This window comes from Dermacentor albipictus, chromosome 5, assembly GCF_038994185.2.
Source record: "Dermacentor albipictus isolate Rhodes 1998 colony chromosome 5, USDA_Dalb.pri_finalv2, whole genome shotgun sequence".
NCBI lineage: Eukaryota > Metazoa > Arthropoda > Arachnida > Ixodida > Ixodidae > Dermacentor > Dermacentor albipictus.
In genome coordinates, this window is record NC_091825.1 from 147991226 (window position 1) to 148006431 (window position 15206).

The following is a 15206-nucleotide window of genomic DNA, read 5'->3' on the forward strand; positions in this document are numbered from 1 at the left end:
AAAAACAATAGAGCACAAGGGTGGTAACAGCTCCAGATAAACAGCTACAACTCGGCAAGTTGAGGCAGGTTCCTTTCTTGATTGCCCAACTACACTGCAGTGACATAGCAAGAGCCCAGAATCACCCACTTCAATTAAACACTCATGAAAGCAGAACAGCAGAATGTTGCCGCTGATGACAAGGGAAAATTTACATTTCTAAAAAAAAAAAATTATTTTCAAAGTCCATTTTACCTGTCAAACTCTGACAACAGGCTTCCTCCTCACCAATGTTGCGGTCGCAACGGCACATACGTGTGCAACAGTTTATTGACAGCGCAGTCATTGCTGTCAGCAAATTCTTGGGCCGGAAAGAAAGGAAAATAAATAGCACTTTATTACCTTTACTTCTGCAGACTTCACACGACACAAGCACGGAAAAAATGGTAAATTTCGCATGAAAGGTAGCCGAGAGAAACCAGCGGCATTCGACATTCTGCAAACGGTGATACTGTGGGGATTGCTCCTGCATGCTCTTCACCAATGCTCAGATCTAGAAAGGGAACGAGATACACAAGGTGAGAACTACAACACACCAACGTAACAGCCAGCATCATGAAATGTGGTAACCAACATGCAATACACTGCTGCTTGAGAACTAAGAAAAAGTAACAAATGGCAGCACGACACTTACCCCCTCAATGTCCTCATCGCCACTGACTTCATCGAACTCAATGTTGTCGTCTTCCTCTTCTTCACCAAAGTTGACAGTGTCGTTGATTTTCGCTGTAAGAAGTTGAAGTGATTTAAATGTCTGCACAACACCAGTTAACCTCAACATGACGGCAGTGCACAAGATCAGAACAGTGCCACCATTAAAATCTTGGACTTCAAAGCAAATGACCACACATGTGAAGGTAATCGCACTGAAAAAAATTCCAAAGAAACAATTGTTTCACTGCAAGCTACAGTGGCAGTTCTATATCTTGCATTGAGAACACTTGCATCATTCCCACGAATGAACACACCTTTTATTCAGGAGATCACTACACGCAACACAGGGAGACTAGCGATTGCAGGCCCGTAAAAAAAGCCACGAGAGAAACGTTCTTATTACACTGGAACACCTATTACCGAAATGTGCCATCAAAAGCCATGTGCCAATAGACTTCTGGACCACCACAGCTTATGTTCCCTTCTCTTTTCTATCCTGTGGTCCAATTCATAGCACGAACTTCTCACTTATTTACCTCTGTGCTTATTTAGGCACTAACAAGCTACTCTAAGTGAGTTTAGGCTGGCAAAGTATTCTTTCAAAACAGTTTTAATTCATGTAACAGTAGAAGTGTGACTACTAGAGCAGAAAATGAAGCACTGCTCTTTTTGTGCCAAGAAAATGGCAGAGTATTCTCTCAGATTAAGGGCATTTTGGCACAAAAAAACTTCTAAAAACTTGCCAGGCCTTTACCAACAAACCATTTACTACACCTATTTGACACTGCCAAAATCCACAATTTCATGGCGAGGCAGTGCAGGAACTTCAGGATGGCACTGCCACTTTTCATTCCTTTAGTCTTTTTTGGCTTACTTTCAGAATAACAGTGGCCACAATAGCTTAAGTTTGAAATAGGCTTGGCTTAATGTTTCTATTAGCGTCCATTTAAGACAGGTTTAGCGATAGGGTATGAGCCAATGCTTCACAGTGAAGTTCTGGTTGCACTGCAGAGCAAAAAATATAACCCAAAATGTTCCCAATCCCTGCAGCAGAAGCCACAAATGCTCACGAAGCTACTCAACAGACGCTGCCTAATTTTTTCCAAACTGTCTGTGTGGTGCCTATATTTTACGTATTTAATTAACTTTTTGTCATAACTGGGTCTTCAAACTATTTAGTGTTTGCTACACTGGAATGAAGAAACTGAAGTAATTTGTGAGTGCAACTCTGATATTTGGAGGTAGCTGCATGTGTTCCATTTAGTTAGCACTGCAATGAACTTAAGCAACAAGGAAAATCAGTATGCCTCTCAAGCTGCAGCTTACCGTGCTCAGGCAGTTCTCCGTAGGACTTCAGGTTTCGTGCTTCGTCTGGATTGTATTTGAGGATGACATCTGCCTTGGCATCCTGGTAGTCCCGCAAACCCACTAAAATGATGTCACCCTGGTTTATCCAAACCTGCAACCAGCATTGCAAAAATCAATTCAACAATTCTTCATGTAAACTGCGTTGCCTTTTTCGTGGCATGGTATCCATATTATGTTGATTAATTGCTTGATTGATGAAATTCTTCACTCCAATGCTAGACAATGGCAGCAACAGGCACTGCAGTGGGACAACTACAATAAATTATGGATAACAAAGGGGGGGAGAGGTATTTGCAAGCGTCCACCTAATGGACATGTTCATTTTGTCTGCTGCCGAGGTGCTGGTTAGGTAGAAATGCTCATCTCGTTGTGACACGCACCGGCCAATCAGACCTTCAGCAGCAAATGAAATGAACATGTCCACTAGGTGAACATTTACGGAATACCCTCCCAAGTCTACTAAACATGCCCATAAGCTCAACTCGACTACAAGGGTGGTTGAGCACTATTGAAAAGTGGTAACCAGTTGGGAAGCAAGCCTTGTACCTCACAGATGACTGTGACAGCGGACTACCTGAATCACGCACATATTTTAATGCTTTCCTAGTATCAATGATGTTAAGCAGGAAACTTGGCAGCAGTTTCATGCAGTACTTCGAAGACTTTTGAACCAATAGTATCTATTAATGATGTAGATGCTACTACATGGTCAACTTCAATGGCCAACCAAGTGACAATTTATTGGTTGGATAGGGTAATGCAGATAAGTGCGTGGGATTTTAGTCTGCCTTTCAGACTGCACTCATTTCAGCCTGCAGACAACCCTGGCATAAAGCAGGTTTGTGAAAGTTACGCAGTGAACACAAATGTTCCATTTTAATTTTTCTCCCCTTCATTTTCGCCACATGCTGGCGAAACTTGAGACACGAGGAAAAATAGAAAATGTCTTCATTTGAATATTATGACATCAGAAGCATTTAGTTTTTAGAGTCTGCATATGCAGAATACAAATACAATCAACAAAGAATGCACTGCCATTCAAAAAATTAGAAAAATAAACGGAAGAGAAAAAGCATGAAGCAAACAGTACATGCAATGCTGAATCGATAGCTCACAAGAAAAACTATATAATGTAGGGCCACAGAATTCCTCAGCACAAATTTGGGCTTTTTCGCAATTTGTACATTACAAAAACTTGTGGGCAAGAATACAGCTACTGTCAGACTTGACCCGAACAGTGAAGATTCATCTCTAGTGGCTTAACAGCACTTATGTGTTAAAATGCGGACTGTACAGAGCAAGAATTAAATGCCTTGGAAGGACGATGTATTAAGCTAGCATATTTAAGGCACCCAACACTAATAACAGTAATATATTGCCTATGGGGAAGCAATAAGGCACTTAATGCATGTTCAGGCTAAATACGACAGAGGCTGTACCTTGCCGTGCCTGCCAAAGGTAGCGAAATACCTACAAGTAGTAAAATAGGACCCTGGTCACATGAAAATACTGAAAACCATGTCACAGAGCATGCACGGCACACACAGCTACACAACTTCGTATAACTTTTATACTTGCCTTTTTTCTCAGTTTTCCTCGAATGTGACACAGTCTCTTCATGCCATCAAAGCACATGGCCTCTAGCCGTCCGTTGCCAAGCATTTTGATAACTTGAGCATATTCTGTGAGAAACAAGGAAGCCACAAAACGGAAGTTGTTATACAAAAGCTAGAATGTTTGCTACTGGTTCAATGAAAAAGTATATTCAAATGACTACACATTCCTAAGAATCGAAACTGTGAGTGACAAGATTGTAGAAGAAACACCAGTGCACATAATGAAAAACAATTCTTGAAAACAAAGCTGTAAAAGTTGCTGGAGTCATTCTTTCAGAACGTAGGTAATCCAGAATGTTATTGCTGTATCAGCTGCATAATGTATGGCGGGAAGGAATGGCATATGCCACCTTCACATCAAGTCACAAGATGAAAGCAAGGGTTAAAGAAAACTGCTAAGTAAGATTGCAAACAACAATTAGGCCTCGAACCCAACTCAAACCAAGCAAAAAAAGTTAGTACTAGTTCGAATCGGTCGATTTAAATAAGCCGAATTTACTACTATACTCAATTACTGCCTATAATTATGCTGCTAACCAGATGCAAACTTTCACTGAACGGACAGTCTGCTTGTTCGTTAATGCTTACAAGCGACGCAGTAAATGACCGGGTAAGTGATCGCACATATACTTGGTAGTAGGCGTGTGCAAAACCTTACCTTGGCCGTCCTCCTTGAAGACGAGTTCTCTCTTTTCAGTTTCATTTTCGTTCTTTCCTCTTCTCCTATTTTTACCTCCCTTTCCTACAAGCATCAAGAAAGGAATGTCAAGGCGCAAACATGACACAGCAGCTATTGGGGATATGCGTCACTGAATTATGTGATCCACTACAGGCTATTAGCGTCGTACATTACACGAATTGTGAAAAGGATCTTGGTACTTAACCACTTTCACTGCATTACTTATGATTTCACACTCCGTTTACGGTCGTCACAATGACACCACAGTGAAAGCAGTGCCCTACTACTCGACAAACATCGCAACTATAAACATCCCCAATACTTCACAAAACGCTTCGCACGGCTAAAAGAACGTGCACAGTGACAAAGTGACTACGGAGTCTTTGCAGAAGTCAAAATTGGTGCAGCAAAGTATCATACATTCCTATTAGAGATAACAAGGGAAGCAGTCTCGCACAATTTGCGCTACTACTTATAGCTCAATACGTTTGTTTCGGTTCGAAACTTAACACAACCTTTATAACAGTACTGATACGCCTTCCCGCAACTACAGAAACTTGGAGTAGGTTTTTTGCAAATAAAGTATAACGCTGTACGCATTACATCAGCGCATGGAAGTACAACCATTGTGGGCCGCAGTCAGCCGCCTCACACTAACGCACGAGACTTAATACTACGGCGATTCAGGAAACAATTGAAAGCCGAGTACTTACCCTTGTTCTTCGGCATGTCAGGAGTGCTTAGTTGGCGTTTTTCACAACGAAATGCTCACAAATTTCGGAGACCTACTTGTGCACCACGCAATATGGACGACGCACAAGCCCAGAAAAGATGGCGCTGCCTGCGGAGCCTCATTGTTGCTTATATTTGCTGTGCTATTTCGCATAAAGCACTGAAATCAGCGTCACCGTCACCGCGTGATAAAAAATAAAATTCAAAATACAATAATTTACACCATAAATTGCCGTGTGGTTTCTGGGCATCTGCGCAGGTATTCTATAGAGCTTATTGTTCCAATTTTTTTTGTTTTGATCTGACCCAATTCTTGTTTTGGTTTTTAGTGGCGCCGCAGTACAAGGTTGTTAGCGCAGCCGCGCAGAGCGCAAGTGGAGTATTTAAACGCGCTCAGGGGCGGGGAAAGAGAGAAACTGAACTCAGCTCCGCCATAGGCTCTGCAGCGAGCCGCATTCTGAGTTCTCGATACGCGCGACTTTGCTGCCGAAACCACCGGTGAGACGCTGATACTTTATATAAACGTTAATCCTAAGAAGTCAGGCACTCGGGATGACAATCAAGGCTGTCTGCGTATTGTCGGGCTCGGACAAAACCAAGGGGACCCTTCACTTCTCGCAGGAGGTGAGTGTTCGTTCAGTTCATTCGCGCACATTCGTCATGTGCCAAAACAGGCGACTATGTGCCAAGAAGTACTTTTTTGCAACTCTCGCAGCACGCATTGCTACCTTAATTATGTAGCTATCTGGCAATATATCTCGTCCGTCTGGTACTACTTGTTATTTAATGGTCTAAGCGCCGGGGCTCTGCACACGGCACCATTACCTCGATCGTCGCATGTTTCCTTCTCGAGTGCTTCCGCGGCTATCAAAAGTTACGAATGGCCTTCGGGCCACTTGAAAACAGCTACTTCGTTTATTAATTTGTACACGGTGTTTTATTAATCATGCGGCGGTGTTTCATGCAGTGCGAGGGAAAGCCGGTTAAAGTTGTCGGCGAAGTAACTGGCCTTGGGAAAGGACTTCATGGGTTTCACATTCACGAGTTCGGAGATAACACTAACGGTAAGTTGAGTTGTTTCACACCAGTTAAGCCAATTTGGTTGATCACAGTTTCTTTCCACTTTTTGTACCGCGCTAAGTGTGCACAGCCAACCGCGCACACAGCGCATTTGTCCCACTGGGGCAGACCTGCTTCTAACAGGTGGTTTGTATCCTGCGTGTTATTGACGTGGTTTTTCTTTTGCAGGGTGTGTGAGTGCAGGTGCGCACTTCAACCCGCACGGCAAGGAGCATGGTGCACCGACTGATTCGAACAGGTGATTTGTGTGGAACTCGATGCATCAGGGCGTCGATGCGTTTGGTCAGCTCATTGAAATTTTCTTACTGCCTGCGCACTTATCCTTTAACAGGCATGTTGGAGACCTGGGCAATGTTGTTGCTGGCGACGATGGTGTTGCGAAGGTCAACATCGAGGACTGTGTAATTTCTCTTTGTGGAGCGCACAACATCATTGGACGATCTCTTGTGGTGAGTGTCGAATCCCCGGGACAGTTAATGCCTGCTTTTCACGCAGAAGTGTAGCACTGACCAACATCCCTTGTCAGCACTTGTTGCACTCAAATGTACAGGCTGACACCACATCCATGTTTACTTGTTCTCGCTCTGTAGTGAATGTGAATAATCCGTGAAACTTTTCTCTGCTATGCAATTCATTGACTAGCAAATTCTTTAGCAGCAGAGATGTTTGTAGACAGTTTCACTATGCAACTCATGACAAATATTAACAGGTTCACGCCGACCCAGACGACCTTGGAAAGGGAGGCCATGAACTGAGCAAGACTACAGGGAATGCGGGTGCACGACTTGCCTGTGGTGTAGTTGGCATCACCAAGTAAGCCAACAAAATGGCACATTTACGATACTTCGTTCATGCATTCTCAACATGCAGACCAATAAACTTTTTTTTCCCCGAAGTGTCCCCCCCGCTTCTTTTTGTGGCTTTATGCACCAGCCATTCTGCATCTTCGGCATGGTATTGCCTACTACTAATGTGACTCAGATGCACTGTCATATATAAATTTGGCATTCCTGTATTGCTACCAATTCTGCAGTCGCTGTGCACACACTCAAAAGTTTGAAAAACCTGTGCATGCCCTAGCCTATATTCAGACTTGCTGCAAATGGTCCTCTACAATAACAGGGTGTCTACCAAGTTGCACATTTCCAAATTCCCCGAGTGCATTTGCAAAATTCCCTGAGTCGCACAGAACTTAGTTTCATGTGAAGACAGGTTGTCGCCCTATGTTCCACTCTTTGGTAAGCATGTTAAAAAAAAAAAAGAACTACTTGATCCAGTTTGAATAGTAAGGAGCAGTGTATAATACTCCAAGAAAACAGAAGGGCGGAGCTAATAAAATGCACAGGGAATAAACTTATCTTCGACAAATGTGGTAAAACATTGCAAATCGAGTCAAACATTCTCAAATACGAATAAAAACGAGATGCGAATATATTCAAATATAAGATTTCTAAAACTCGTAGCAAGCTCATTGGTGTGAGGCCTGAACTTTGTTACAAGTGAGATTCTCTCAACATCTCCTGTCTACCTCAACTGTCCTGACATATTCTCAGTCCACGCACAACGCCTCAGTGTTGCATTTCACTACTATAAAGAGTTTATTTTGGTTTGATGAGGGACCCTTGCATCTTGGCGTCAGCCAACAGTTTGAAGGAGCGAGCTCAAAAAGCAAAGAAATGGCGGCACACTGCTCAAGAACCCCCACCCTCCCCAGCGTGACCTACAGACCCAGCTCGCGCTGGCGGCTAGGGGCCAGGAACTGCCCTGCACCAACATTAACTAAGGGCTCAGTATAAAAGTTTTCTCTCTCTCTCTCCCTTTGCCAATCATTCCTCAATGCGTAGTGCCTTTGTGTTCTCGTCCTCCTTTCGTCATGCGTTTGCCCCATGGACCATTTGAAGAATCCTCTTGGTCAGTTGTACAGTCAACGTCCGAAAAAATTAATGCCTGTCTTTTACTGCCCTCAAAGACTGAAACCGCCACAGGCACAGCCCAAGGAGCTCTGAAGGCCTGCCAGTACACTTATTAAGTATATCGGTGCTCTTACTGTGACAGAAGATGGCGGGTGCACGCGTGTATAATTAAGGAATACATACTGTCCCGTAATAATTGACCCTTCCCACACTGGTTAGCTTCACTGCAATACTTTCGTGTATGCTTCACCACGTAACACTTCTGTACTGAGGCGAAGCTGACTTTCGGAAACTGGCTTAATAGCGAACGTTCACGACCGGCTTTATTAATAAAACCGGTCGTGGACGTCAAAGCAGTGGTGGCTACGGCTGCGAGCCGATCTGTGTGCGAGTGTGCCGGTTCGAGCTAGGCGGCAAACTCGAGGAGAGGGTGTTGGGTGGCTGGTACGCAAGACATTTGTGTGTGTGTGTGTGTGTGTGTGTGTGTGTGTGTGTGTGTGTGTGTGTGTGTGTGTGTGTGCGCGTGCGCTTAAACTGTGCTAGGGAGTAGATCAAGACGGGATTAACGCAGTTTTGTTCGCAGTTTAGTTCTGCATCTACGTAGGTGTCTCGTCCCTAGCACAGTTTCAGTTTACAAAAAAGGTAATCATTATGGCGGCGGTGGTGGTGGCTTTGATTACTGCCGTTTCGGACCTGCGGTCACGGCAAAACGTCCGGAAAATCGGACGGCGAAGGGTTCTCGCGTTCGAAATTTCAGACGTTCTTTTACATTGACTGTATAGGGTGGTGCCGCGAAGCCATCCGAATTATCGGGCGTCCGGAAAGTCGGTCGTTGATGGTATACACTGGGAACTCCTCCAGCGGACGACACGGCGTCGAAGAGGATTCGTTACGATTCCTCTCTGTCACTTGAGCCAGCAATACCGCATCTTCCGTTCCTTTTCAACAAAATTACTGCTAATTTTCCGATGGAAGCAGGAATTCCCGGAGTTATCCCTGAGAATTCTCGGTTTTCCCGGTTGGTAGACACCCTGAATAATCAGCCTCCTTCAATTACAAAGCTGCCCCTCAAGGATGCTACAATTGTGTACTAGGTAGCGAGAACGGTAAACATTGCTAGCTGAAGTCTTCACTTGGCATGTTGTGCTTAAGTAGATATTCAGCACATTTTTGCTGTCTATTCTCATCAGGTGCATGCTGGCTTTGCCGAATTGCAACAGCTTGGCTGCCAGTCTTTGTACGCCTACTTAAGCAGACATCTAAGCAACATTAGGCTACACTACGTGATATTCCAATTTTCTTGCGCAGCATATGATGCATAACAGCAGCCAAAACATCAGTTCTATCTTCACACGTTGCTAACAAAGCATCATCACTTTTGAGCTTTTCTTTCACATACAAACAATAAAAACAAATACAGAAGTAGATATTACTGCGAAACTAACACAAAGTCAGTTCAGAGTAATAAAAGGATTCACATTTTGTAATGTTACAGTAATAGGTCAATAGAAGTAAGGTGAACACTTTTTTCAGAGAAAGAAAAATTGTTAGTTTTACGCAAAGGAAAAGCATTGAAAGCGATAGCATGGTTTAGTGTTGCACTGAAGGTGTCTTGGAAGGCTGGCGTGATGAGTGTGCCAGTAGCATGGCAGGTGTCGCCCCTCGATGGCGCACGAGATGGGTTTAATGGAGAACACACAGATGCAATGATTTAGCGAATTTACCTCACATGCTCTGGCGATGTCCCGCGTTACACAGCGATAAAAACAACACTTCTTCACGTTGGGATGCGGTCCTACACAGCCCCAACCTCGAAGTACAGTTATGGGCTGTCCAACGGGCCCGCGACGCGGCGGAGAGACTCGGCCTCTCTGTCCCGACGTGGGAGCGGCCCGCTGCGCGCTAGTGTGCGCCCTAAAGGACCCTAATAAAGTTTTTCATCCATCCATCCATCCACACAGATGCTGCTCCGTGCAAACGCGTCGGTGCTCTGCATTCCAGTTTGACCTTGGCTGAGCTTAAAGGTCAGATTTACGGAACCAGGTGTTTTCTGGGCTTGTACCTGGAGAGCTCCAATATGGTCAGTCTTCCCGAAAAGTGGGAAATTTGTCATGCAGAGCAAGATTGCAAGCTTTCTTCAAGCAAAGCTTATATTGGCTTACAAATTTTAATGGCGTTGTCGTGGTCGCACAAAAAAACAGTTGCTCCCAGAGCAGTGCAGCTGCGATAAAGGTTAGTTGATCAGTTGACAGCTGCACTGGCACCGAAGCGCGAGTAATTAGAGAGTTTTAGATGAAAGAGATGCAAGCGTTAGGGCCCCGTAGTGCTTGGGGTGACCAGTACAGCGCATGCGCAGTATTGTCGCCCCAAGTGCTAGGAGGCTCCTACGTTTGTGCCGCCCTAATCTAAAACTCTCTATTAGCAAGGATTCCAGCTACATAGGTGCGCATTCACGCAATGCGCACAACCGGATCCTTTTAAATTCTGCCAGAGAGGGAAAAGGTAAAAGGGTTTCGCGCTGGCTTCGTTTCCGTTCAGTTCCATCTTGGAAAACGGATGGGACGGCCACATGTAGCGAGTTTCCTCGAGGAACTGACAGTCTTCGACAAGCGGCAGCAAGAACTCGCCCGTGAAAGGGCTCGCCAATCCAGCCCGAGCCTCGGCAACCCGACTGTAACGAGAAGATTCCGAGCTGAGGGAAGTGGGAGGCCCAAGCAATCTGGCAGTTTTATCTGTGGGTTACTTAACCGTGACAAAGGTCAGGTGGATGCACATTTTCCTGTAGGGAGAGGGTTGCTTTTTATTTTTCATCAGTTTCCACAATGAATCTGACAGACTGTAGCTGGTGCTGTGTCACAGCTTCGTGATGCTTTTTAAAAATGACACCTTCATAATGCTACAAGATAGAACAAGAAGTTGCTGAAGACAATGTGCGCAAATGCTTGTTTCTTGTTCCGAAGACCAGAAATGCGTTCCATTTCTGCAGCAAATCGGTTCATGAAAGAAAAGTACCCACTGGCACACATGCTGAATTATGACAAGGCAAAATAAGTATTGGACGCTAGCAAGTCAACAATGTATCAAAGTGTTTATTGTTTAGCAATCTCATCAAACAAATTCTTCAGAGGAAAGATCACATCAATACAGGTCTAACCAACTATGAAGACATGCCAGCAAGGAAGCGCTTAAAAGGTTAGAAGGTTTAAGTATCATGTCCATCAAAGGAGTTCTACTTTACATCATAGATACGAATGCATTTCTGCATCCTAGTGTGGGCATACCTTAGAAGAGAATTGTAAAAGGAAGGATGAGCCTAAAGAATTTGTCAAGACGTATACTTGTCGATTTTGTTCTCGATGATGTTCCCTGGTGTACTACAAAAACATTCAGTACAGCATCCATACTGCTGCTAAAGATTTTATGCAATTGAAAAAGCTTGAAAGTAGTTCAGGGAAGAAGCATTCGAGAAAACTACACAAGAGCCACAACACAGATTAAAAACAAAAACATGTTACGAAGTGTCAACATACACAAGACTGTGGTCGAAATGTGAAGTGGCATCAGACATCCAAGCCTTGTCAACCTGGACGGCCATTAGCACTGGAATGAGGCTACGGCAAGTGCTTAGTGCCATATTACATGCTTCCAATTCAACAAGGTGCATGATTTGAAGCACTGCAGAAGAAGCAGAAATATTGTGATGCACATCTTGATGCATTGAAATAGCTATGCAAAACTCTTCCTACACTGTTATCCCATTTTCACAAGTGAATTGTGCTACTAGCACTAACTTAACTGCTACCTCCTCCTCAGTAGTTCTCACATATAAGGTTCCTTGAACTCCAATACAAATCGTTGGCACTTTCTCTCAGTTTGCTGCCTTATTCACATCTAAGCTGCCACTTAGCATACTACTATTCTACTGGCAGCTGTGTTTTCACTCAAGGCTACAGTTAAAACCACCACGAGTTCACATTGAAAGCATAAAATATGAAAACCTGTTACGATGTCACCGCTTCTATATATGCCTCTATGAACATAACGTGTAAGAGGACAAACTTTTTTTAATTGCAGAAATTTAAGACAGCGCACTGAATTGCGAGGAGCAACAGTGCAAACTAATCGGGGTATCAAGACATGACAACCAATGTGGGTATCCCTAGCTGCTCTTCTGGACAGAAAAGCAAAGTAGCTTTAGATTTGATTGGTGCCGAGAAAACAAAACACGCAACTTGTCTCACAAGCTAGAGATTCCGCTACTTCTGCAGGCACTGAGGCCACATGGCTGATAGCAGCAGAACTTGAGGCAGCCATCACAATTGAATACAAGCACTTCAGTGCAGATATTTACAACCATGATGTACCTACACTGTGAAGAGCAGGCCGTTTGTCGTGGGATTGATAGCTCTAAACTCGCTGCCTGTGCCCCCAACTACTGTGCAGCAGAGAGGGGTATGAATGCAAAAGCTGTTCATACTCAATACAAGTCTCGTTGCATACAATGACCAAGTGCCTACCATTCATCTACCTGTGAAAAACATAGGCAGTCTCACCAAGTTGGAAGAGCAGTCATCACTGTTGTTTCATAAGCATTAGACATCTTTTAGAGCACAACCCACTGAAAGCAACGTCATGTTCAATCACAGAGTTTGGCTTTTGGTGTCGGACACAGTCTTCAAAACAAAGTATGCCAGCAAAGCGTGCATGCTTTTCATGTCTACAGTGTAGATAATGCACCACAACTTCCATTGGAACTATGGACAACACAATATTACATGCACTAAGTGCAATTCAAAAACAAAAAGACTGCACACGCATAATGTTGCATATAGTGCCAAGATGATCCAATTTAAAGAAGAAAATAATCACTGTGCTTTTTGATGTACACTGAAATGAGACGTACAAAGCAATGAACTGATTGATGGAAAGAGAAAGAGGAAAGCACATGGTATGATACAGTGTCCAATACAACATGCAAAGTGTCTGAAAGACGGCTGTTTCAACTGTCGCAACATGAACCTGTTGGAAATCTGCTGGATCTGGTTGCCAGTATGGCTGGTGGTACAAGGAATCACACCACGAGCCTCCTTCTTCAGCACTGCCGCCCATCAAGCTCAAAAGCAGTTGCATGCATATACTATAGGCATGTGAACAGACGTCACTCTTATCTCTTCTATGTCAATTAAAAGGCACAGTAAAACATTTTCTTTTGCCAAAAGATTTAAGCCAACACATTTGTGCAGTTCGAACAGTGTAAATGGAAGCTGTCGCACCTGGTTTGTGAACTAGATATGTTTAAAGAGAGCAAAAAGGTAAAGGTGCTGGCACTAGGTCTCATCTCTGACACTTCAGGCTTTTCCATTCCATAACACACTGTACTAGGTGCACTTGGTGCCAAGCTGTTCAGTCTTTGCACAACATCCACGACACAAGTACACATGAAAGGAAAGGCAGGCTCAGCAAACAAATTGGGAAGAGAAAGTTCGTAGATGAAAAACTGCACCTGCTGAACACCTGGCAATACCATTTGACAGTACACTGAACTACTACAGAAAACAAGAAAAATGCCGCAGCTAGAAACAATTAAGTGGTTTTAAGAATGTCTGTACACACTAAAAATAACTTTCACTATGCTTTCTTCTCTTTCTAGCACACCGTAGAACACAAAAGGTGCTGCACATGGCTACCAAATGGACACTGCAATTTCTACCCACAGAGATCCAGATAAATGCAGCCCATGCTGATGCAAGCAAAGAGGTGCATGCCAATTGCATTCTTCTCACTCACCAACACAACTGCCAGCCTTTCTGGACTTGGCGAACTGGTCAAGAACACAAGCTTCACAATACAATCAACTACAGCGGATCACACTTGCAACAAATTATGCCGAGGTGCTACACAGGTAACACAGCTCTTGCAGGCCCCTATTCAGAAACCATGCAAAACTATCCATGCAGGGGAACCAGGTAAGGTTCCTGAAGGAGTAAAACGACTCAAAATTAATAGAAAAAAATCAATCTTTGCCTATAAAACATCCAATGGCACATAACCTTAGGTACTTCAGTGACAAAAGAAACAACACATGATTCATATACGACATAGATATACACACACACACACATATACATATATATATAATTATATGCTATAGGGTATCAAGGTGGAACTAAACGAGTTATTCTCCGGCAACTAATTAGTTCCTCAGGTCAAAAACAAGAGACTTAATACAGCAATACACTTCTACATGCCACTAAGCAAACTTGCGCACAGAGGCACTTTCCGAGCTCTTTGAAGTCTAGGCGGTTTCTTTTGCCTGCTTGTTTCAAACAATCTCCAGCATTTCATAACCCTACACTGTTCCATGCAGGTCCTTGCAGAGGCCTATTTCTTTCAAACAGAAGCGCACACAAATGCAAGTGCTCGAACAGCTACTCGGTGACAATGAATAACAACAAAGCAAGTACACACGCAAGAACATAATGGGTTCCAGATGGCCAACGAATGCGCGCTGAACTCCATACTGACGAGTCCGAGGAAGCTGTCACTGAATGTGTGCAAAAGGCAACAGAGTCGATGTCTTTTCTTTGTTTGTGTGTTTTCCCTTCTCTGGAAGAATCAGGGGCCCGTCAGACCTCTGTGGATGAGTGGTGCCGTGCCTTGTTGGCTCGTCTCCTAGCCAGTTCCGACGCCGCAACGGGCTCCAGATTTGGGGGCTTGGGGTAGTTGTTGATGGCTCTGAATGTGGCTGCCATGGCACCCTGCAACACAAGGAGAGATCCAGCTATCTAAATTCCAAAGATATGCACACTGAATACTTAAAAAGCATGTTAAAAAAACAAAACTGGGAAGAAAGAAAAGAGAAACAATCCGACTTGGAATGTCTTTACACTTCCATTTATCCCATATTTCTCAGGGAAAAAAAGAGCCCACAAAAAGCAGGACACTACGGAGGAGGACACAGTTTGCTCCTTTCATCCCTAGCCAATGGAAATGTGCACTGCGCGAGAACCGGCACTTCACTTTTGCCCAAATGGGATCGCAGCAGCTAACACAGAGTCCATAATGGCAAAACACAATACCATAAGTCTGCAGTAACACTGTGTCATTATTCATTGGGCTGTGGCT

The 15206-nt window shown here is 43.9% G+C and overlaps 3 protein-coding genes across 3 annotated transcripts in view; 1 reads left to right on the plus strand and 2 right to left on the minus strand.

Annotated features, from left to right (window-relative positions):
- Nucleotides 1-353: 353 nt before the first annotated feature.
- On the minus strand, nucleotides 354-5226 carry eIF1A (eukaryotic translation initiation factor 1A). The gene is made up of 6 exons (XM_065437507.2): nucleotides 5070-5226; nucleotides 4336-4419; nucleotides 3640-3743; nucleotides 2020-2152; nucleotides 674-765; nucleotides 354-532 (listed from the first exon to the last, which is right to left on the minus strand). Exons 1-6 carry the CDS (start codon nucleotides 5083-5085, stop codon nucleotides 527-529), a joined length of 435 nt encoding a protein of 144 aa, XP_065293579.1. The 5' UTR covers nucleotides 5086-5226; the 3' UTR covers nucleotides 354-526.
- A 237-nt stretch (nucleotides 5227-5463) lies between these two features.
- Sod1 (Superoxide dismutase 1) lies at nucleotides 5464-7063 on the plus strand. The gene is made up of 5 exons (XM_065437506.2): nucleotides 5464-5712; nucleotides 6056-6152; nucleotides 6337-6406; nucleotides 6500-6617; nucleotides 6878-7063. The coding sequence occupies exons 1-5, from the start codon at nucleotides 5641-5643 to the stop codon at nucleotides 6983-6985; spliced, it is 465 nt and encodes a 154-aa protein (XP_065293578.1). The 5' UTR covers nucleotides 5464-5640; the 3' UTR covers nucleotides 6986-7063.
- Nucleotides 7064-11150: 4087 nt separating this feature from the next.
- The window catches only part of S6kII (Ribosomal protein S6 kinase II), a 32821-nt gene continuing 28765 nt past the window's right edge, over nucleotides 11151-15206 (minus strand). The window contains exon 19 of the mRNA XM_065437504.1: nucleotides 11151-14839. Coding sequence (XP_065293576.1) covers nucleotides 14708-14839 — 132 coding nt within the window. The 3' untranslated portion in view covers nucleotides 11151-14707. The remainder of the gene's footprint in view (nucleotides 14840-15206) is intronic.

What these genes read in the sequence shown, in the direction of transcription:
- eIF1A (XM_065437507.2), bottom strand. An exon ending in CTTCAAGGAGGACGGCCAAG is followed by an intron (nt 3,744 to 4,335) that starts GTAAGGTTTTGC and finishes TGTTTCTCACAG; the next exon opens with AATATGCTCAAGTTATCAAA. An exon ending in CGGAGAACTGCCTGAGCACG is followed by an intron (nt 766 to 2,019) that starts GTAAGCTGCAGC and finishes AACTTCTTACAG; the next exon opens with CGAAAATCAACGACACTGTC.
- Sod1 (XM_065437506.2), top strand. Translation starts at nt 5,641, where the DNA reads ATGACAATCAAGGCTGTCTGCGTATTGTCGGGCTCGGACAAAACCAAG. An exon ending in GTTCGGAGATAACACTAACG is followed by an intron (nt 6,153 to 6,336) that starts GTAAGTTGAGTT and finishes TTTCTTTTGCAG; the next exon opens with GGTGTGTGAGTGCAGGTGCG. An exon ending in TCATTGGACGATCTCTTGTG is followed by an intron (nt 6,618 to 6,877) that starts GTGAGTGTCGAA and finishes AAATATTAACAG; the next exon opens with GTTCACGCCGACCCAGACGA.